Source organism: Epinephelus fuscoguttatus, linkage group LG14 (genome assembly GCF_011397635.1).
Source record: "Epinephelus fuscoguttatus linkage group LG14, E.fuscoguttatus.final_Chr_v1".
In the NCBI taxonomy this organism is placed as follows: Eukaryota; Metazoa; Chordata; class Actinopteri; order Perciformes; family Serranidae; genus Epinephelus; species Epinephelus fuscoguttatus.
Genome location: NC_064765.1, coordinates 356,378 through 380,536, shown reverse-complemented (window position 1 = coordinate 380,536; position 24,159 = coordinate 356,378). Strand labels below are relative to the sequence as shown.

The 24,159-nt window shown below is 43.1% G+C and overlaps 2 protein-coding genes across 2 annotated transcripts in view; both read right to left on the bottom strand.

Moving 5' to 3' along the window:
- Positions 1–908: 908 nt before the first annotated feature.
- pgrmc2 (progesterone receptor membrane component 2) lies at positions 909–9,152 on the bottom strand. The gene has a single exon (XM_049595797.1). The coding sequence runs from the start codon at positions 9,071–9,073 to the stop codon at positions 8,606–8,608; it is 468 nt and encodes a 155-aa protein (XP_049451754.1). The 5' UTR covers positions 9,074–9,152; the 3' UTR covers positions 909–8,605.
- Positions 9,153–10,194: 1,042 nt separating this feature from the next.
- larp1b (La ribonucleoprotein 1B) overlaps positions 10,195–24,159 on the bottom strand; it is a 53,480-nt gene continuing 39,515 nt past the window's right edge. The window contains exons 15-20 of the mRNA XM_049595801.1: positions 18,831–18,937; positions 18,340–18,500; positions 13,474–13,618; positions 11,874–11,983; positions 11,500–11,627; positions 10,195–11,424 (exon numbers count right to left, since the gene is read on the bottom strand). Of these exons, the coding sequence (XP_049451758.1) occupies positions 11,176–11,424; positions 11,500–11,627; positions 11,874–11,983; positions 13,474–13,618; positions 18,340–18,500; positions 18,831–18,937 (900 nt within the window). The 3' untranslated portion in view covers positions 10,195–11,175. The remainder of the gene's footprint in view (positions 11,425–11,499; positions 11,628–11,873; positions 11,984–13,473; positions 13,619–18,339; positions 18,501–18,830; positions 18,938–24,159) is intronic.

Sequence of the window (24,159 nt, the reverse complement as noted above, 5' to 3'; positions counted from 1 at the left end):
TCCCGTTAACCTCCATATACAGATATGTGTCTAGCTAACCTCCATATACAGATGTGTGTCCCGTTAACCTCCATATACAGATATGTGTCCCGTTAACCTCCATATACACGTGTGTCCCGTTAACCTCCATATACAGATGTGTCCCGTTAACCTCCATATACAGATGTGTGTCCCGTTAACCTCCATATACAGATGTGTCCCGTTAACCTCCATATACAGATGTGTGTCCCGTTAACCTCCATATACAGATATGTGTCTAGCTAACCTCCATATACAGATGTGTGTCCCGCTAACCTCCATATACAGATATGTCCCGTTAACCTCCATATACAGATGTGTCCCGTTAACCTCCATATACAGATGTGTGTCCCGTTAACCTCCATATACAGATGTGTCCCGTTAACCTCCATATACAGATGTGTGTCCCGTTAACCTCCATATACAGATATGTCCCGTTAACCTCCATATACAGATGTGTCCCGTTAACCTCCATATACAGATGTGTGTCCCGTTAACCTCCATATACAGATGTGTCCCGTTAACCTCCATATACAGATGTGTGTCCCGTTAACCTCCATATACAGATATGTGTCTAGCTAACCTCCATATACAGATGTGTGTCCCGTTAACCTCCATATACAGATGTGTCCCGTTAACCTCCATATACAGATGTGTGTCCCGTTAACCTCCATATACAGATGTGTCCCGTTAACCTCCATATACAGATGTGTGTCCCGTTAACCTCCATATACAGATGTGTCCCGCTAACCTCCATATACAGATGTGTGTCCCGTTAACCTCCATATACAGATGTGTCTAGCTAACCTCCATATACAGATGTGTCCCGCTAACCTCCATATACAGATGTGTGTCCCGTTAACCTCCATATACAGATGTGTCTAGCTAACCTCCATATACAGATGTGTCCCGCTAACCTCCATATACAGATGTGTGTCCCGTTAACCTCCATATACAGATGTGTCTAGCTAACCTCCATATACAGATGTGTGTCCCGCTAACCTCCATATACAGATGTGTCTAGCTAACCTCCATATACAGATATGTGTCTAGCTAACCTCCATATACAGATGTGTGTCTAGCTAACCTCCATATACAGATGTGTGTTTAGCTAACCTCCATATACAGATATGTGTCTAGCTAACCTCCATATACAGATATGTGTCTAGCTAACCTCCATATACAGATATGTGTTTAGCTAACCTCCATTTACAGATATGTGTCTAGCTAACCTCCATATACAGATGTGTGTCCCGTTATCCTCTATTTACAGATGTGTCCCGTTAACCTCCATATACAGATATGTGTCTAGCTAACCTCCATATACAGATGTGTGTCCCGTTAACCTCCATATACAGATATGTGTCCCGTTAACCTCCATATACAGATGTGTGTCCCGTTAACCTCCATATACAGATGTGTCCCGTTAACCTCCATATACAGATATGTGTCTAGCTAACCTCCATATACAGATATGTGTCTAGCTAACCTCCATATACAGATGTGTGTCCCGCTAACCTCCATATACAGATATGTGTCTAGCTAACCTCCATATACAGATATGTGTTTAGCTAACCTCCATATACAGATATGTGTCTAGCTAACCTCCATATACAGATATGTGTTTAGCTAACCTCCATATACAGATATGTGTCTAGCTAACCTCCATATACAGATGTGTGTCCCGTTAACCTCCATATACAGATATGTGTCCCGTTAACCTCCATATACAGATGTGTCCCGTTAACCTCCATATACAGATGTGTGTCCCGTTAACCTCCATATACAGATGTGTCCCGTTAACCTCCATATACAGATGTGTGTCCCGTTAACCTCCATATACAGATATGTGTCTAGCTAACCTCCATATACAGATGTGTGTCCCGCTAACCTCCATATACAGATATGTGTCTAGCTAGCCTCCATATACAGATGCGTGTCCCGTTAACCTCCATATACAGATATGTGTCTAGCTAACCTCCATATACAGATATGTGTCCCGTTATCCTCTATTTACAGATGTGTCCCGTTAACCTCCATATACAGATATGTGTCCCGCTAACCTCCATATACAGATGTGTGTCCCGTTAACCTCCATATACAGATATGTGTCTAGCTAACCTCCACCAATCACTGATCTCTGAGGTGGGACGGATACAGAGGACAAAGAGGACATCTGTGTTTTATCAGATTGATATTTAACCCTTCAGACTGGAGACATGTGACTGTCAGCCTCTGAACTACAGTCTCACACAGCGCCCCGAGCCTTCCTGATGTTTCCTCTTCATCATCATCATCATCTGACCAGCATGTGAAACTCTGCAGCTTTTCTTCGTCTCATTTTGCAACACAAGAAAATAAACTGCACAGTGCAGAGACGTCCTATCAGCTCACAGATTAGATTCTGTTCTCTGACCTTACATAACCCCAGATCAGACGCCACGTCACGTCACGCCTCACCGACACACATGCTGATATCTCACTCGCTCATACTTATCACATTCAGGTTGTTTATTTAAACGCCACGACTCACCGCTGCAGAACAAACCTGTCACATCTGTGTCACATTTGTGTCAGACCTGAGTGAGTGTGGACCTCCTAAGCTGACGATGGGAACTCTGGGTAATTTACTGTCCTCCTGATATCTGAGCGACCTGCGGCGCCGGGTTTCATCTGAAATACGTCCTGAGTACTGTTTGATCGTGTCGGGTCGGGCCGCTGTGAAAGGTCATTGTTTGTTTCAGATGTTTTAACCCTTTGAGCTCTGCTGTGGAGACAGGACGTCACTACATGTGCTGGTTTTTCTGATTATTGTGATGTCACTTCCTGGAGGATCTTCAAAGCTGAGCTCAAAGGTTTCAGAAGACAATAAACCAGAATAACTCATTAAAGTATTAAAACTGTGTCATAAATAAAATATATTCTACAGACGTTCCTATCGACCTGCTCATCTGCTGCCGCCACATCTCGTCACCGTCTTTAGGACCGCCTGTAGCGCAACGCAGTGACATCACTGCACGCAGGCAACATGATGGTGCAGAAAAAAGACCATTGTGACTGTTTTTATTTGAGAACAATTTAAACAGGATCATAACACAGGGACGGTGCTCGGCCGCCTGCTGCAGCTGCATCTTCACAGTTAATTCATGTGAACGTTTCATCATGTGTTTGACTTTTTCTTTTCCATTTCTTGTATTAAATAAAGAGGCGTGAGCTGTAACGGAGCTGCAGACACACACCTGTCCGACCTGTTCTGCAGCTCACATTTATTTTTATTAATCTCTGGGTGTAAAAACTAAAGAGCGGTGCTCGTGGTGCGTTCACGGCCCAAACACCAGAAACAACCTGAAAACAAACTTTCTACAAACTGTTTGATATTTAAAATAAACTGAATCCACAATCAGCAGAGTCAGAAATCAGTTTCCTGTCCTGCCCACATGTTGACTGATGGACACGCCGTCCCAGCCTGAAGTCCACTGTGATAAACTCCACGGTCCAATCAGCTCCTGTCGAGTCTCTACTGTAAACATGTGCGTCAGGGTGCGTGAGCCGAGTGGATTCAGGCGGTGTCAGATAGCAGCAGTGACACGTGAGCGCGTGGGGAATGCTGGCTGAATAATTATAGTTTATTACAGACTTGATGAGGGAGTCAGACAAGCCAGACAGAATGTGGAGCGACAGAAACAAAAACAGACGTATAAAGACTCAAGTAAAGAAACATGATCTTTGTATGTGTCGCTCTGCTCTCAGTTAACTCTCAGTTTGTTCAGGACGAGGCAGGAGGGAGGACGACGTGTGCTGCATTCAAAGACCGTGTGTTTAACGTCCTGTACTACATGTCTGCAGTATCCTGTGCTCCAGATGTTTGTTATTCTACATTAATAATATCTGAGTTTAATGTTTGTATCTGTGAGCTCCTCTCTTCACATCACACACACTGAAACAGGAAGTGACAAAATAAGCAACAAATAAGGAACACACACACACACACACACACTCCAGAGTACAGAAATAAACAAAGCTAAAATAAGACGACATTAATATATTAATATGAACTGAGTTGTTTCTTTAAGTGAAACTAAAAGAAGGAAATTATTTCAGTGACACAGTCATCATTAATATCATCTCTACATGTTAGGCATGTAACGATATGTCGAATTTCGCGGTGTCACATAAAATAAATTCTCGATACAGTCGTGGGAATGCCACGGTAGTTGTATAGCTGCGTTCTCCTACAGAGCCGGTAATATGACTGTGTGACTACATTCCCCATAATCCTTTGCACGCAACTGCACGCACAGGTGAGAGCAGACTCGTGCAGCTCAGCCTCCGACTCTGACCCGTGCGTGACCGGAGGAAACAGCGAATAAAAGTAAGGAGATTGACTGTTCTTCTCTGTGGATTTTCTCCGCGACCGTTGGTCATAGTGAGAAGCCTTTCCGACATGACCAAGCACTTGTCGGTAGTCCAATGTTTTCACAGGGAAAAAAAAATGATAAAGTTACACTAAAATAATGTATAACAGAGCTTTCATACAGCTCTGCACACACATTACTTTTGGATGGATTACTCACGAATGCAGGCTCGCACAGAAATGCCACGCATATCACATGAAAGCGCAGGAGCAGAGCTTTCCTCTCCTCATCTCCTGTTCTGAGAAAGTGTCAGGGTCTCCTTGATGTCAAGATTGTCAACCTGGCGTGAACAAATTGAGTCAATGTGTGTTTTTGAGTTTTTCTATGACTTCCGGGGAAACGGCTGGGCTTCATTTATTTTGGTTTTCTTTTACACACATCTCTACCCACCTCTCTCTCTCTCTCTCTCTCTCTCTGTGTATCTGTGAGTGAGGGATTGTGTGTTATTGAGTTTACATTATTTCTGATTTGTTAATTTTGTTGTCGTTGCAGGGTCTGATTGTTCTAAGTTCTGTATATTTGATGAATATTAAGACGACTCTATCCTCATAATTTGATATCATTCAGATGACTTTCTAGTAATAGTGCTACACGACTTTTGTTCAGAGTAGGTTAAAAAATACTGAATGTTTCCATTTTCATATTCTGTCACTATAGTTTTAACTGACATGACTTTGTTATGGCACTTTAATGACTGCCTGCCTAGCAGTAATGGGGGGGAAATGAAAGCACATGTTCAACTGTGTGTTGATTTGTTTATGATACGCTTCCAAGTTAAAAATAACATGCTGTACAGTGTACATGCACTATTTTTGAATAAAATAGCTATTTTTAACAATAAATTTTCTCTTTTTTTCCCCTTGTGTAAATATCGTGATAATATTGTATTGAGAGTTTCTGGTATCGTTACATCTCTACTACATGTCACCCTTTTTTTTTTTTTTTTTTTTTTTTTTAAAATCATATTAATATCAAAACTCTGAATCGATCGCAGCAAAATCATAACAAGATTCAGAATCAATAAAATTCAATCGATACCTGACCCAGTGAATCACCACAGCTCCACCATACAGAACATACAATCTCAATATATGATCAATATATGATCAATATATGATCCCAACAGTGACCATACGATTTCATCACGATACATTTTTGCTGTGATTTTAAATGTTTTCTGACGTGCTGAGAACTGAAATAAGATAATCTGGATTATATTGTGATTTTTTTACTGTATTTAAATTTTGTCTGTTTTCTGTTTCATTTAATAAGATTATATTTTATAGACAAAGTTTCTCTCTTCAATACCTTTTATTTTATTGCAGCAGAATTTATCTCCTGGACTGATTTTATTATTCTAGTAAACTACCACAGGTTTATTTTGTATTAGCAATATTAATCATTTATAAAAATGTACAAGATCAATATTTGGCCTCCGTCTATCGTTTCAATTTTCCCACATACAATACTGCGATACCTCCCCATCACTGTCCTCATCTACACACAGTGATCAATATGTTTTACAGAGCGTCTCATCCATCAGATCAGAAATCATCCTCAAATATCTGGATCATAAAAACTTCTGTAACGTGACGGAGCTCAAACTGAACTGTAACAGATCAATGTAGAGAAATGAGACCAGTTATTTGACCCGTCATCATCGGCCTGTCACACACGATCAATATTATAATCTAATCTTTCATTTTAGGCCGTAAGGTGAATCAGAAAAGGTCTCACAGCAACTGATTTCCGCTCCGACATCTGGGGACTACACGATCTTTACTTCATAAAGAAGATCGATACATGTTCAGCTAATCAGCGGGAGTTCATAGCTCATAACCCCGCAAGAGTCCTGTGATCGGGGTCGTAATTCGGCACTTGTTCCGTCTGAGCGTAATGAGATTTGGTACACGAGTGGTGGCACGGCCGTCACGTGATCGCGCTACACCAATAAGGTACCCGCATTTCGTGTCGCCATGGTTTCATTCAGCAGAGGAAAACAGACCTGGAAGTCCTCAAAAGTGAGCAGAAATGAGCTGAAACAGCGCTATTCACATCGCCGTGTCCACGAAGCACGATGAGACAAATAGACAATAAGGTGAACTAAGCAAAATGTCTTAAAACACATTTGATTCAATACCTGGGCATAACCGACATATTATTACATAGACAACATAGCTGTCCAGTACGGAATACGAGAACAGCCATGTATTTTTTTTTTTTTTTTGGTGCACCGTTATCTCATGATAACGACTTATTATTTCGTTACCTCGATATAACAAAGACTGTTTTCCTGTGATAAGAATTAATTATCTCGTTATCTCGATATAACAAAGATTGTTCTTCCCGTGATAATTGTCAAGTCTGATGATTGCTCACTGGTTAATGTGATCGTCTTGATTTCAGCCTACAAGAGCTGCTGTGGTCCTGCCAGATGCCTCCTGCTGCTGCTGTTATCATTAGTCACACTTCTACTGTTATTATACACCTACGATTATTGTCACATACCCTATATTTCCAAATAGTCGCCCGGTGGCATACAGCCGCTGGGCACCTAATAGCCGCTGGGGGTTTGACCCCATTTTGCGTATTGGGGCTGGGGCGATTATTTCCTCATTCATTGCCCCAAGGAGGGACAGCCCTACCTGCTGAGGGACTGTTTGCACTTTTACACACGGGTCGGTGGTGAAGTGGCACACATGACTCGTGCTACGGACAGACGGACGGACAGCCAGCCACGTATCTAAAACAGGTAATACATCTGGCTACATCTTTCCCACGTCAAATATCTGTGATCACCTACGTCCGCGTGCATAAAAGCGCGCACAATTCCGTGTCCTCTCACCGCGGATGCTGTGATTTGATGGCCCAGTACTCATTGTAGCCCACTCTTATAAGACCCAAAAATAATAATAATAATGATAATAAGTCAGATTTTATCGGAATCACGTTTTACTATGTCTCATTTAAAATGTGACCGAAACAAAACGTTTGTACGACAAGAGAAAAACTTTTATGAACTCTAACAAGTGATCAATGGAGCAGGGTCATGTGTTCATCTGCAGTCACTGAGGGAGGGTCATGTGATCATCTCCAGTCACTGAGGAAGGGTCATGTGTTCATCTGCAGTCACTGAGGGTCGGTCATGTGTTCATCTGCAGTCACTGAGCAAGGGTCATGTGTTCATCTGCAGTCACTGAGCAAGGGTCATGTGTTCATCTGCAGTCATTGAGGGTCAGTCATGTGTTCATCTGCAGTCACTGAGGAAGGGTCATGTGTTCATCTGCAGTCACTGAGCAAGGGTCATGTGTTCATCTGCAGTCACTGAGCAAGGGTCATGTGTTCATCTGCAGTCACTGAGCAAGGGTCATGTGTTCATCTGCAGTCACTGAGGGTCGGTCATGTGTTCATCTGCAGTCACTGAGGAAGGGTCATGTGTTCATCTGCAGTCACTGAGGGTCAGTCATGTGTTCATCTGCAGTCACTGAGGGTCAGTCATGTGTTCATCTGCAGTCACTGAGGGAGGGTCATGTGTTCACACTGATAAGTAGAGAACAGTCCCTAATGAGGTGCTTCAGTTTCATTTATGAACATGTTAGCTTCATGTTTGCAGCAGATTTTGTTTTAGCTGCACGAGGTTGGGTTGTTTTGTTGTTGTTTATTTGCTGTATTGTTTCTTTCTGTGAAATCAATAAACACGTCTATAAATAAACTTTGACGTAGCGCAGCACAACAGTCGGTGCTCCGTCACACCGGAGTCAGTGTGACTTAATAAAGTCAGATTAAAACAGTTTAAGGTTTAAATGTTGGTGCAAAGTTCTTCATGCATCAGTGTAAACAGGCTACAGACAGACAGACAGAGAGAGAGACAGACAGACAGACAGAGAGACAGACAGACAGCAGACGGTGCACTGTCCCCTGTGCACGTCAACAAGCTAACAGGCTAATGTTAGCAGGCTAGCTGCTCCTAATCTCCAGCCTCAGTAACTTTAAACTAAATAAAGTTTTAAATGTTTAATGTTAATAAAGATAAAGTCAAGACGTGTTAAAGCTCCGTCACATCAGTCACCACCCGGGAAACAGCTGAGCTACCGAGCTAACGGCTAGCATCCCATTCAACAACACAGACAAAGCCCACCGAGCTAAGCTAAGCTAAGCTAAGCTAAGCTAAGCTAAACTAAGCAAAGCACAGCCGATTGCGCCCAAACGTAGTGTCCGGGACAGCTCACCGTGAGCGGGCACCTGAAGCTAACTGTCCCGGCCGTCCCTCCAGCCTCCTTCCGGTCCCCACACTCACCTTTACCGTAAAACTTCTTCCCGCTGGTGACGTCGAAGACCTTCATGTTGACGGCCATGAGGATGCGCGGGTTCTGGAGCCCGTCGTACTCCCGCAGCTGCTCCAGAGTGAAGTCCCGTCTCCTCATCTTAGGCAGCGCCGAGGCCTCGTCGCCCAGGGCCGCGTCGGAGACGAGCCGCCTGCCCCACCGCCGGTACACCGCGACACACACCGCCACCACCGCCACCACAATGCTGACGTTCAGCAGCATCCCGCCGAGCCCGAGCCCGTCCGACTCGTCCGCTGAACCATGGCCGCCGCTGGTGTCTACTGGTCCGCTCGAACTGTCTCCATCGTCCGCCATACTGCTCGGTTAGCGCCTACCCGCCCCGGCCACAGGCTGCGTTCACGTCCTGTCGGGAACAGCGGAACCACTGGTTGAGCGGGAGCTGAGGGGCTGTTCCAGTGTGTGCTGGGGGACCGCTCGAGTTAGGGACTGTTCTCTATGCAGCAGCGGTGTGAGGCTCGGGTCAGATCAGGCTCCACATACACAACATGAATGTTCACAAGAAACGAAATAAGAAGGGACTGTTCTGTATGTCTCTGTAAAGGCCGGAATAACCCAAATCTCAATGTGTACACATATATGTATAAACACACACACACACACACACATATATATATATATATATGTGTGTGTGTCTGTGTGTTTATATATACACATAAAAAAATAAGAAGGGCCTGAGGGAGGTGTGTCTGCAGTGACCCTCCCTCCACCATTAATGACTTATTAGATTTTTAAAAGTTACCTTTTCATGATTGAAAGTTAAAAGTTATGAAATAAAAAAATAAGAAATTAAATTAATTAATAATTAAATTAAAATTGACTTTAAAATTTCTTAAACTTTTTAAACATCTTATAAAAAGGCCTTTTTAAAAAATCTATTAGATAAATCAATTTAAAGCTTTTTTAAAATACAAATATATAATGAAAAATCCATTGTTTTTTAAAAAATTACAAAAACTCATATTTTTTTTAAAAAATTACATTTTAAAGCTTATATATATATATATATATATATATATATATATAAATTTAAATTCATGAATAAAGAACAGTCCCTGATGGTAAATACACAGCTGCAGCTAAAGACTCCTTTCATTATTGATTCTACTGATTGTTTTATTTGATTAATCAATTAATGATTTTATCTGCAGACGTCAGCAAACAGTGAAACATGTCATCAACAGTTTTCAGGAGCCACAGTGACAGTTACGTCACCAACAGGCCAAAATACAGAGGAAGACACTCAGCCAAAGGTCTTCTGATTTAATGACACAGGTAGAAAATGATAATCAAATGTGAGGAAACTGACACGATCACATCACAACACACTGAAGAACTTTAAAAGTTCTGGCCCCTGGTACAGACAGACAGACAGACAGACAGATGAGAGAGTGTGTGACACATGACACAGAGACCAGTTTGGTACAATCAACTGTTCCTTTATATTTTAATTCATGTTACAGACGTGTCATCAACATGCATCATCATCATCATCATCACTAAAACACTCCACGCCACACGACCGATAAAACAAATCACGTCTTCAGATCAGAGAATAACTGAAAATCATTTTTATAGTATTTACATTTTTTTCTTTAATTCAACTCTAAAAACCTTTTTATTTTTTTAAGTCACTGATGAAGGAAAGACAGGAAATGATTGAAGTGCTGACGAGCACCAAGCCTCAAACAGGAAATGAACTTCAAGCTAAAATATAGTGTCGTTTGATGACGCCAGCCTCACGCCATCGTTCCAGCAGAAACCATTAAAACTGCTCTGATTCCCGAAAACTAAAAATCTAATCACGTAAAAAGAAAAGAATAAATTATTCTACGTGCGTGTGAGCGTCAAACGGAACATTGTTCTGCAGGTCAGTTGGGGGCGGTCCTTCACTCATTACATCACTGCAACCTGATTGTCACCATAAAATAAAACAGATGTTTGTGTTGTATGAAAAGAGTACGATATGAATCAGGCGGTGACACCTGGACAGGTGACGAGTCGCTGACATCATCCTCAGGTTAAGGCACGCAGGACGACCTGCCGTATGTTGGCAAACTAGAATCACAGCTGCAGAGGTGTCCGAACAGGGCGGAGCTCCGAACGACACTTTTGGCATGTGAGAGAAGAAGAAGGCAGAAAATGCAGGAATGCATTTTTTTTTTTTTTTTGTAAACGTTATGAGCGGAGGATCGGGTGCGCGCGGTCAAGCTCGCTGCCTACACGTCGCTTCGCTTTAAATGAAATGCACAGATAAAAACAATCTAATTAAACCACGCTCAGTGTCTCTTCATACCAAACTGTCTGCTGCTGAAAAGAGCCGCCGCTGACCTCACAGCTGCTGCTGCCGCCTCCGCACTCTACAATTGTATCCAAAGCCACGCCTACAGGAAGCAGCTTCATTTATTTGGTGCCACACTTTCCTTCTTCCCGCCTCCAGACTCGCTCTTCTTCCCGTGGGCAGCAGCGCCTGCTTTCTGGGCGCTATCTTTGGCTGTGTTCTGCGCTGTGGAGGCAGCGGCAGTGGAGGATTTGGAGGCCTGCGTAGATTTTGAGGTAGTGTTGGAAGGATGACGCCGACGCCTTCCTTCATCCCCGGCCGAGGATGAGTGACGTCTCCTCCTGCCTCCCTCCTCTCCCATCGGGGGCTGCGAGCACAGAGGTCAGAGGTCAGAGGTCATGTGATGCATGATGACCAACAGAGACGTGTGGTCGTGACTCACCACCACCCTGAAGTCCTCCAGGTTCTTGAACTGAGACAGATGTTCCTGAAGCTTCGGGTCGATCGGCTGCTTCTTGATCTTTGAGTATTTCAGGAAGGCCCAGAACTTCTCCAGACCGTACAGCTGACCTGCATCATCATCATCATCATCATCAACAGTTTGTTTAGGGTTTCTAATCTACAACAATCAATAACTGCAGATTTTCACATTCATCTTCAAACTCTTTAATCTGTTATAAAACAGTTTAATATTTAAATCTACTGATGATGATCTGATGACATCATCTAATGCATCACTGCTGATACAGAGATCTGTGACAGGAAGTCACTGTCAGGTGCAGTCTGAGCATGCTCAGTCACTCTGATGTTTGTTACCTTTCTCAAAGTCCTTGAGCGTCTCCTCCTGGAAATCCTTGAACAGGTCCAACCTGAACCTCTTCTCCAGACCGTAACTGTAGTATCTGAACAGACACTCCAGACCGTACCTGCAGACAGACCACAGACACATGTTAACCTGCAGACAGACCACAGACACATGTTAACCTGCAGACAGACCACAGACACATGTTAACCTTCAGACAGACCACAGACACACGTTAACTTACAGACAGACCACAGACACATGTTAACCTGCAGACAGACCACAGACACACGTTAACTTACAGACAGACCACAGACACATGTTAACTTACAGACAGACCACAGACACACGTTAACTTACAGACAGACCACAGACACATGTTAACTTACAGACAGACCACAGACACACGTTAACTTACAGACAGACCACAGACACATGTTAACTTACAGACAGACCACAGACACACGTTAACTTACAGACAGACCACAGACACATGTTAACTTACAGACAGACCACAGACACACGTTAACCTACAGACAGACCACAGACACACGTTAACTTACAGACAGACCACAGACACATGTTAACCTGCAGACAGACCACAGACACATGTTAACTTACAGACAGACCACAGACACATGTTAACCTACAGACAGACCACAGACACACGTTAACCTGCAGACAGACCACAGACACACGTTAACCTGCAGACAGACCACAGACACACGTTAACCTTCAGACAGACCACAGACACACGTTAACCTGCAGACAGACCACAGACACACGTTAACCTTCAGACAGACCACAGACACATGTTAACCTACAGACATGTGGTCAGCTCGTGCACTCAGTAATATGACAGTAAACGTTCCACCTTAAAGTGAATGAAGTCATTTTATAGCTCTAGTTTACTGATGTATGAACAGAGGTTACATTAAACCAGAGTGACTATCCTCTACTGACCAATCAGACTGCAGGGTTTCTAGCTCCGCCCCAACAGAGGAGGCCCCAAACACAGGTCATTACAATCATAAACTCCAGGCAGTGGGCGGAGTCTCTGTTCGAGTCGATCTTTAAAATGTGTCAGATCGTCCACTTTGCCCCGCCCCCTCTCTGTTTATCAGACCACAGATGAGAATCAGCCCCACCCTGCAGCCTCTCCACCTCACGTCCTGCTGCTGGGAGGACATTCACCAGGCAAAGAGCGGGCAGAAGCTCTGGACACAGACCAATCTGATACAGCAGGGAGTCCACGCTGAGCTGACTGAATCTGAGTAGTTATTCCAGCAGCTGAAGGTCCGCCTCCTCGAACCGTCCGCCATTTTCTGCTGTCTCACCTCAGTTTCTCTTGAAGCGAATGTGACATCATGTCAGTCACAGACGACCACAATAAAAGCAGGGACCTATCTCCACCTCAGGATTTGGATTTTATCGACTCAGGACTTAAAGAACTCTGAACACTTATGAATCTCCTCTTACAAACCTCTGACCTTTGACCCTCTGATGTCAATGTAACACGTGTCTCAGCTGGTCTGTGTAAACATGTCCCACCTGAGGCTCAGAGACATGTCTGAGACAGAGCTCAGTATTTCATCATCATCCTGTCGTCCTCACCTGTAGTTCTCTTTGGCGTCTTCCAGCGCGCGCTGTTTAAACTCTTCGTACATCTTCCTGTTGAAGTTGTCTCTCAGGAAAAACGACCAGAACCTGAACAGAGTGTTCATCTCCTGAGACTGGCCGATCCCCAACCGTTTCCTCTCTGAAACACACGGCGATTAAAACAAGTATCCAGTCAGTCATCAGAGAGTGCAGAGACACCATGGACCATCAGCACCTGTTCCTTATAAATCTGACTGAATCAAACATGGAGTCAGTCACCAGAGAGCACAGAGACAGCGTCATGTCTTCAGTTATTAGGTAGATGAGAAACAGTCCATCTGACACCTGTTCCTTATAAATCTGATCTAAGGACATGATGCTGAACTCTGGCTGCTGAACTCTGAACTCTGGCTACTGAACTCTGGCTGCTGAACTCTGGCTGCTGAACTCTGGCTAGTAAACTCTGGCTGCTGAACTCTGAACTCTGGCTACTAAACTCTGGCTGCTGAACTCTGGCTGCTGAACTCTGGCTGCTAAACTGTGGCTGCTAAACTGTGGCTGCTGAACTCTGGCTGCTGAACTTTGGCTGCTGAACTCTGGCTGCTGAACTCTGGCTGCTGAACTCTGGCTAGTAAACTCTGGCTGCTGAACTCTGAACTCTGGCTACTAAACTCTGGCTGCTGAACTCTGGCTGCTAAACTCTGGCTGCTGAACTGTGGCTGCTGAACTGTGGCTGCTAAACTCTGGCTGCTAAACTCTGGCTGCTGAACTGTGGCTGCTGAACTCTGGCTGCTGAACTCTGGCTGCTAAACTCTGGCTGCTGAACTCTGGCTGCTAAACTCTGGCTGCTGAACTCTGGCTGCTAAACTCTGGCTGCTGAACTCTGGCTGCTAAACTCTGGCTGCTGAACTCTGGCTGCTAAACTCTGGCTGCTGAACTCTGGCTGCTAAACTCTGGCTGCTAAACTCTGGCTGCTAAACTCTGGCTGCTGAACTGTGGCTGCTGAACTCTGGCTGCTGAACTCTGACTGCTGAACTCTGACTGCTGAACTCTGGCTGCTAAACTCTGGCTGCTAAACTCTGGCTGCTGAACTGTGGCTGCTGAACTCTGAACTCTGGCTGCTAAACTCTGGCTGCTAAACTCTGGCTGCTGAACTCTGGCTGCTAAACTCTGGCTGCTGAACTCTGAACTCTGGCTACTAAACTCTGGCTGCTAAACTCTGGCTGCTGAACTCTGGCTGCTAAACTCTGGCTGCTGAACTCTGGCTGCTGAACTCTGGCTGCTGAACTCTGGCTGCTAAACTCTGGCTGCTGAACTGTGGCTGCTGAACTGTGGCTGCTGAACTCTGAACTCTGGCTGCTAAACTCTGGCTGCTGAACTCTGGCTGCTGAACTCTGGCTGCTGAACTCTGGCTGCTAAACTCTGGCTGCTGAACTCTGGCTGCTAAACTCTGGCTGCTAAACTCTGGCTGCTGAACTCTGAACTCTGGCTGCTAAACTCTGGCTGCTGAACCGTGGCTGCTGAACCGTGGCTGCTGAACTGTGGCTGCTGAACTGTGGCTGCTGAACTGTGGCTGCTAAACTCTGGCTGCTGAACTCTGGCTGCTGAACTCTGGCTGCTGAACTCTGGCTGCTAAACTCTGGCTGCTAAACTCTGGCTGCTAAACTCTGGCTGCTGAACTCTGGCTGCTAAACTCTGGCTGCTAAACTCTGGCTGCTGAACTCTGAACTCTGGCTGCTAAACTCTGGCTGCTGAACCGTGGCTGCTGAACTGTGGCTGCTGAACTGTGGCTGCTAAACTCTGGCTGCTAAACTCTGGCTGCTGAACTCTGGCTGCTGAACTCTGAACTCTGGCTGCTGAACTCTGGCGACTAAACTCTGGCTGCTGAACTCTGAACTCTGGCTGCTGAACTCTGGCTACTAAACTCTGGCTGCTGAACTCTGGCTGCTAAACTCTGGCTGCTGAACTCTGGCTACTAAACTCTGGCTGCTAAACTCTGGCTGCTGAACTCTGGCTGCTAAACTCTGGCTGCTGAACTCTGGCTGCTAAACTCTGGCTGCTAAACTCTGGCTGCTGAACTGTGGCTGCTGAACTCTGAACTCTGACTGCTGAACTCTGGCTGCTGAACTCTGGCTGCTGAACTCTGGCTGCTAAACTCTGGCTGCTGAACTCTGGCTGCTAAACTCTGGCTGCTAAACTCTGGCTGCTGAACTCTGAACTCTGGCTGCTAAACTCTGGCTGCTGAACCGTGGCTGCTGAACTGTGGCTGCTGAACTGTGGCTGCTAAACTCTGGCTGCTAAACTCTGGCTGCTAAACTCTGGCTGCTGAACTCTGGCTGCTGAATTCTGAACTCTGGCTGCTGAACTCTGGCTACTAAACTCTGGCTGCTGAACTCTGAACTCTGACTGCTGAACTCTGAACTCTGACTGCTGAACTGTGGCTGCTGAACTCTGACTGCTGAACTCTGAACTCTGACTGCTGAACTGTGGCTGCTGAACTCTGAACTCTGACTGCTGAACTCTGAACTCTGACTGCTGAACTGTGGCTGCTGAACTCTGAACTCTGGCTACTAAACTCTGGCTACTAAACTCTGGCTGCTAAACTCTGGCTGCTGAACTGTGGCTGCTGAACTCTGGCTGCTAAACTCTGGCTGCTAAACTCTGGCTGCTGAACTGTGGCTGCTGAACTCTGGCTGCTGAACTCTGGCTGCTAAACTCTGGCTGCTAAACTCTGGCTGCTGAACTGTGGCTGCTGAACTGTGGCTGCTGAACTCTGAACTCTGGTTGCTGAACTGTGGCTGCTGAACTCTGGCTGCTGAACTCTGGCTGCTGAACTCTGAACTCTGACTGCTGAACTTTGAACTCTGACTGCTGAACTCTGGCTGCTGAACCGTGGCTGCTGAACTGTGGCTGCTGAACTGTGGCTGCTGAACTCTGAACTCTGGCTGCTGAACTCTGGCTGCTGAACTGTGGCTGCTGAACTGTGGCTGCTGAACTCTGAACTCTGGCTGCTAAACTCTGGCTGCTGAACTCTGAACTCTGACTGCTGAACTGTGGCTGCTGAACTCTGAACTCTGGCTGCTGAACTCTGAACTCTGGCTGCTGAACTCTGGCTGCTGAACTCTGGCTGCTGAACTCTGAACTCTGACTGCAGAACTCTGGCTGCTGAACTCTGAACTCTGGCTGCTGAACTCTGAACTCTGACTGCTGAACTCTGGCTGCTGAACTCTGGCTGCTGAACTGTGGCTGCTGAACTGTGGCTGCTAAACTCTGGCTGCTAAACTCTGGCTGCTGAACTCTGGCTGCTGAACTGTGGCTGCTGAACTGTGGCTGCTAAACTCTGGCTGCTAAACTGTGGCTGCTGAACTCTGAACTCTGGCGGCTGAACTGTGGCTGCTGAACTCTGAACTCTGGCTGCTGAACTGTGGCTGCTGAACTCTGAACTCTGGCTGCTGAACTCTGGCTGCTGAACTCTGAACTCTGGCTGCTGAACTCTGGCTGCTGAACTCTGGCTGCTGAACTCTGGCTGCTGAACTCTGAACTCTGGCTGCTGAACTCTGACTGCTGAACTGTGGCTGCTGAACTGTGGCTGCTGAACTCTGAACTCTGACTGCTGAACTCTGGCTGCTGAACTCTGGCTGCTGAACTCTGGCTGCTGAACTCTGAACTCTGGCTGCTGAATTCTGGCTGCTGAACTCTGAACTCTGACTGCTGAACTCTGGCTGCTGAACTCTGAACTCTGGCTAGTAAACTCTGGCTGCTAAACTCTGGCTAGTAAACTCTGGCTAGTAAACTCTGGCTGCTAAACTCTGGCTACTAAACTCTGGCTGCGAAACTCTGGCTACTAAACTCTGGCTACTAAACTCTGGCTGCTAAACTCTGGCTAGTAAACTCTGGCTAGTAAACTCCGGCTGCTAAACTCTGGCTACTAAACTCTGGCTACTAAACTCTGGCTGCGAAACTCTGGCTACTAAACTCTGGCTACTAAACTCTGGCTGCTAAACTCTGGCTAGTAAACTCTGGCTAGTAAACTCCGGCTGCTAAACTCTGGCTACTAAACTCTGGCTGCTGAACTGTGGCTGCTGAACTGTGGCTGCTGAACTCTGAACTGTGGCTGCTGAACTCTGACTGCTGAACTGTGGATGCTGAACTGTGGCTGCTGAACTGTGGATGCTGAACTGTGGCTGCTGAACTCTGAACTCTGGCTGCTGAACTGTGGCTGCTGAACTGTGGATGCTGAACTCTGGCTGCTGAACTCTGACTGCTGAACTGTGGATGCTGAACTGTGGCTGCTGAACTCTGAACTCTGGCTGCTGAACTCTGAACTCTGACTGCTGAACTCTGGCTGCTGAACTCTGAACTCTGGCTGCTGAACTCTGACTGCTAAACTCTGGCTGCTAAACTCTGGCTAGTAAACTCTGGCTAGTAAACTCTGGCTAGTAAACTCTGGCTGTTAAACTCTGGCTGCTAAACTCTGGCTACTAAACTCTGGCTACTAAACTCTGGCTGCTGAACTCTGGCTACTAAACTCTGGCTGCTAAACTCTGGCTGCTAAACTCTGGCTGCTAAACTCTGGCTGCTAAACTCTGGCTACTAAACTCTGGCTACTAAACTCTGGCTGCTGAACTCTGGCTACTAAACTCTGGCTAGTAAACTCTGGCTGCTAAACTCTGGCTGCTAAACTCTGGCTGCTAAACTCTGGCTACTAAACTCTGGCTGCTGAACTCTGGCTGCTGAACTCTGGCTACTAAACTCTGGCTGCTAAACTCTGGCTACTAAACTCTGGCTGCTAAACTCTGGCTGCTAAACTCTGGCTGCTGAACTCTGGCTGCTGAACTCTGGCTGCTAAACTCTGGCTGCAGTAATTTGTTGCTGTTGTACCGTTCAGGCACCGTCGGAGGTACTTGTGATATCCCTGCTGAGTGAAGCCGTTGTCTCTCAGCAGCTCGTGGGATGGATGCCAGAATTTGGGCAGAGATTGGGGGGTGCAGCCGTAACTTCCTGTCAGCGGGCCTCCTTCTGACGGAGAGGCGTTGGAGCTGCTGTAGGAGGACGGAGAAGACGACAAGACGTCAGCAAGGAAAATAATCAATGGTGAAAATAACAATCTGCTGTAGTTTTATTGCATTTCTAATGTTTCCTCAGGAAGAGAAACAATGTGGCTCCACTGTTACATGTTAACTGTTACATGTTATCATAATAAACACTGAGTGTGAAGAAGTGAAGTGTTTTGTATGAACTGAATCAGGTGAATACAGTTTAAGAGAACAGAGTTGATGATGATGATGATGATGATGAAGAACAGAGAGGCTGACACACAGTGACAGAGGAAGGTCCTCTGCTGGACCATAAATGTGTTTCTACAGTCGGACCTGATGGACGCTGAGCGCGGCCGATGTTCTCGGGAGTCCATCACCCAGCCGATGTGAGCTTCCTGAGGAGGGTTGGAACTGTGGCGGGTCTTTTTCTTCCTCAGCGTCTGAAACAGGAAGTCACAACAACACATAGATGTGTTACAAACTGCTGATGGCGGTGAGGTGACGGGACAAGCTCTAAGTGGGTCCCCTGTCAGCTGCAGGACGTCCCTGATGACTGAGACACTGAGACTCTGCTCTGCTGATGGTCTCTGGGACTTATATCCAACTGACATATTAACTTTAAGACACTTTAGTCTCCTTTTATGTCTCAAATAAGAAAAACTCAGTTTCAAGATGTAGTTTGACCCTTTGTAACCATGGCAACAGATGACAGGCGACAGCGGACGTGTCCAGTCTGGACTCTGATGTCAAACAACACCACCAAGATCTCAATCAGACAGCAGTAACCATGGAAACACGTGACGGAGACGAAGTAGGACACGTCTGTCACAGCAGAGGGAGTCCGTCAGGACTGAACGATTGTGAACAAAATGATAATCACCAATAATTTCACTGATATTCAGATCAGAATCATTGATCAGGATCATTGATCAGGAACACTGATCAGAATTATTTATATCAGGAGCATTTATCAGGAACATTTATCAGGGACATTTATCAGGATCATTTATCAGGAACATTTATCAGGATCATTTATCAGGAACATTGATCAAATTACATCAGGATCATTGATCAGGATTATTCATATCAGGAACATTTATCAGGAACATTTATCAGGAACACTGATCAGATTACATCAGGATCATTGATCAGGATTATTCATATCAGGATCATTTATCAGGATCATTTATTGGGATCATTTATCAGGAACATTGATCAGGATTACATCAGGATCATTGATCAGGATTATTCATACCATGATCATTTATCAGGATCATTTATTGGGATCATTTATCAGGAACATTGATCAGGATTATATCAGGATCATTTATCAGGATGATTCATCAGGATCATTTATCAGGAACATTGATTGGGATTCTGTAGCCGAGGATCGGACCGCCAAGGCCCCTGCCTTGGTCTGCTGCCCAATCCACATAGCACTGAACCCTTCTGGATCCCTCTGTGGGTGGTGGGCCTGCAGGGGGGCGAGCCCATGTAGCCGGTTCAGGCTGGGCCTGGCTGGACCCCATGGGCGAAGGCCCGGCCACCAGGCGCTTGCCCATAGGCCCCAACCCCAGGCCTGGCTCCAGGGCAGGGCCCCAGTAACCCTCTGGGCCAGGTACACGATTATTTGTATCAGGATCATTTATCAATCAATCAATCAATCAATTTTATTTATAAAGCCCAATATCACAAATCACAATTAGCCTCACAGGGCTTTACAGCATACGACATCCCTCTGTCCTTATGACCCTCACAGCAAGGATGATTCATCAGGATCATTTATCAGAATGATTTATCAGGATTATATCAGGATCATTTATCAGGATCATTTATCAGAATCATTGATCAGGATTATTTATATCAGGATCATTTATCAGGATTATATCAGGATCATTCATCAGAATCATTGATCAGGATTATTTATATCAGAATCATTTATCAGGATTATATCAGGATCATTCATCAGGATTATTTATCAGGATCATTCACCAGGATCATTTATCAGGAACATTGATCAGGATTATATCGGGATAATTTATCAGGATAATTCATCAGGATCATTTATCAGGATCATTCATCAGGAACTTTGATTGGGATCATTTATCAGGAACATTTATCAGGAACATTGATCAGCATTATTTATATCAGGATCATTTATCAGGATCATTCATCAGGATCATTTATCAGGATCATTTATCAGGATCATTCATCAGGATCATTTATCAGGATCATTTATCAGGATCATTTATCAGGATCATTTATCAGGATCATTCATCAGGATCATTTATCAGGATTATTTATCCAGATTATTCATCAGGATCATTCATCAGGATCATTTATCCAGATTATTCATCAGGATCATTCATCAGGATCATTTATCGGGATCATTCATCAGGATTATTTATATGAGGATCATTTATCAGAATAATTTTTATCAGGATAATTTCTATCAGGATCCTTTATCGGGATCATTCATCAGGATCATTTATCAAGATCATTTATATTAGGATCATTCATCGGGATCATTTATCAGGATGATTTATCAGGATTATATATCAGGATCATTTATCAGAATCATTCATCAGGATCATTCATCAGGATCATTTATCAGATCATTCATCGGGATCATTTATCAGGATTATATCTCAGGCTAATTTATCAGGATTATATCAGGATCATTGATCAGGATCATTCATCAGGAACATGGATCAGGATTATATCAGGATAATTTATATCAGGATTATTTATCAGGATCATTCATCAGGATCATTTATCAGAAACATGGATCAGGATTATATCAGGATAATTTATATCAGGATCATTTATCGGGATCATTCATCAGGATAATTCATCAGGAACATTGATCAGGAACATTGATCAGAATAATTTATTTCAGGATCATTCATCAGGATTATATCAGGATCACTGATTAGGATCATTGATCAGGATCATTCATCAGGATAATTTATCAGGAACATGGATCAGGATCATATCAGGATAATTTATCAGGATAATTTATATCAGGATTATTTATGGGGATCATTCATCAGGATCATTTATCAGGAACATGGATCAGGATTATATCAGGATAATTTATCAAGATAATTTATATCAGGATCATTCATCAGGATAATTCATCAGGAACATGGATCAGGATTATATCAGAATAATTTATCAGGATTATATCAGAATAATTTATCAGGATTATATCAGGATCATTTATCAGGATCATTCATCAGGATCATTTATCAGGAACATTGATCAGAATAATTTATTTCAGGATCATTTATCAGGATGATTTATCAGGATGATTATTCAGGATCATTTATATCAGGATCATTTATCGGGATCATTTATCAGGATAATTTATCAGTATCATTTATATCAGGATCATTTATCGGGATCATTTATCAGGATAATTTATCAGTATCATTTATATCAGGATCATTTATCAGGAACATTGATCAGGATCATATCAGGATAATTTATATCAGGATTATTTATCAGGATCATTCATCAGGATCATTCATCAGGAACATGGATCAAGATTATATCAGGATAATTTATCAAGATAATTTATATCAGGATCATTTATCAGGATCATTCATCAGGATAATTCATCAGGAACATGGATCAGGATTATATCAGAATAATTTATCAGGATAATTTATATCAGGATCGTTTATCAGGATCATTCATCAGGATCATTTATCAGGAACACTGATCAGAGTAATTTATTTCAGGATCATTTATCACGATGATTTATCAGGATGATTATTCAGGATCATTTATATCAGGATCATTTATCGGGATCATTTATCAGGATTATATATCGGGATAATTTATCAGGATAATTTATCAGTATCATTTATATCAGGATCATTTATCAGGAACATTGATCAGGATCATATCAGGATAATTTATCAGGATAATTTGTATCAGGATTATTTATCAGGATCATTCATCAGGATCATTTATCAGGAACATGGATCAAGATAATATCAGGATAATTTATCAAGATAATTTATATCAGGATCATTTATCGGGATCATTCATCAGGATAATTTATCAGGAACATGGATCAGGATTATATCAGAATAATTTATCAGGATAATTTCTATCAGGATCATTTATCAGGATCATTCATCAGGATCATTTATCAGGAACACTGATCAGGAACATTGATCAGAATAATTTATTTCAGGATCATTTATCATGATGATTCATCAGGATCATTTATATCAGGATCATTCATCGGGATCATTTATCAGGATCATTTATCAGGATTATATATCAGGATAATTTATCAGGATCATTTATATCAGGATCATTTATCGGGATGATTTATCAGGATGATTCATCAGGATCATTTATACCGGGATCATTTATCGGGATGATTTATCAGGATAATTCATCAGGATCATTTATCAGGATTATATATCAGGATCATTCATCGGGATCATTTAGCAGAATTATATATCAGGATAATTTATCAGGATAATTTATCAGGATAATTTATCATGATGATTTATCAGGATTATATATCAGGATCAGATTAATCAGGATCATTTATCAGTATCATTTATCGGGATGATTTATCAGGATGATTCATCAGGATCATTTATCAGTATCATTTATATCAGGATCAATTCATCGGGATCATTTATCAGGAATATATATCAGGATAATTTATCAGGATGATTCATCAGGATCAGTTATCAGGATAATTTATCAGGATTATATATCTGGATCATTTATCGGGATCATTGATTGGGATAATTTATCAGGATTATATATCTGGATCATTTATCGGGATCATTGATTGGGATCATTTATCAGGATTATACACTGGGATTATTTATTGGGATAATTTATCAGGATGATATATTAGGATTATTTATCAGGATCATTTATCAGGATCATCTATTGGGATTATTTATCAGGATTATATATTGGGATTATTTATCAGGATGATATATTGGGATCATTTATCAGGACCATTTATCAGGATTATTTATTAGGATTATATATTGGGATCATTTATCAGGATCATCTATCGGGATTATTTATCAGGATTATATATATTGGGATTATTTATTGGGATCATTTATCAGGATGATATATTGATATTATTTATTGGGATCATTTATTGGGATCATTAATCAGGATTATTTATTGGGATCATTTATCAGGATTATTTATTGGGATCATTTATCAGGATCATCTATTGAGATTATTTATCAGGATTATATATTGGGATTATTTATTGGGATCATTTATCAGGATTGTTCAGTGGGATTATTTATTGGGACAATTTATCAGGATTGTTCATTGGGATTATTTATTGGGATCATTAATCAGGATTATTTATTGGGAATATTTATTGGGATCATTTATCAGGATCATTTATCAGGACTGTTTATGGGGATTATTTATTGGGATCATTTATCAGGATTATTTGTTGGGATAATATATCAGGATTATTTATTGGGATCATTTATTGGGATTATTTATCAGGATTGTTTATTGGGATTATTCACTGGGATCATTTATCAGGATTGTTTATTGGGATTATATATTGGGATAATTTATCAGCATTATTTATTGGGATCATTAATCAGGATTACTTATTGGGAATATTTATTGGGATCATTTATCA

Excerpts from the sequence above, each read along its gene's own strand:
- pgrmc2 (XM_049595797.1), bottom strand. The coding sequence starts at position 9,073 with ATGGCGGACGATGGAGACAGTTCGAGCGGACCAGTAGACACCAGCGGC.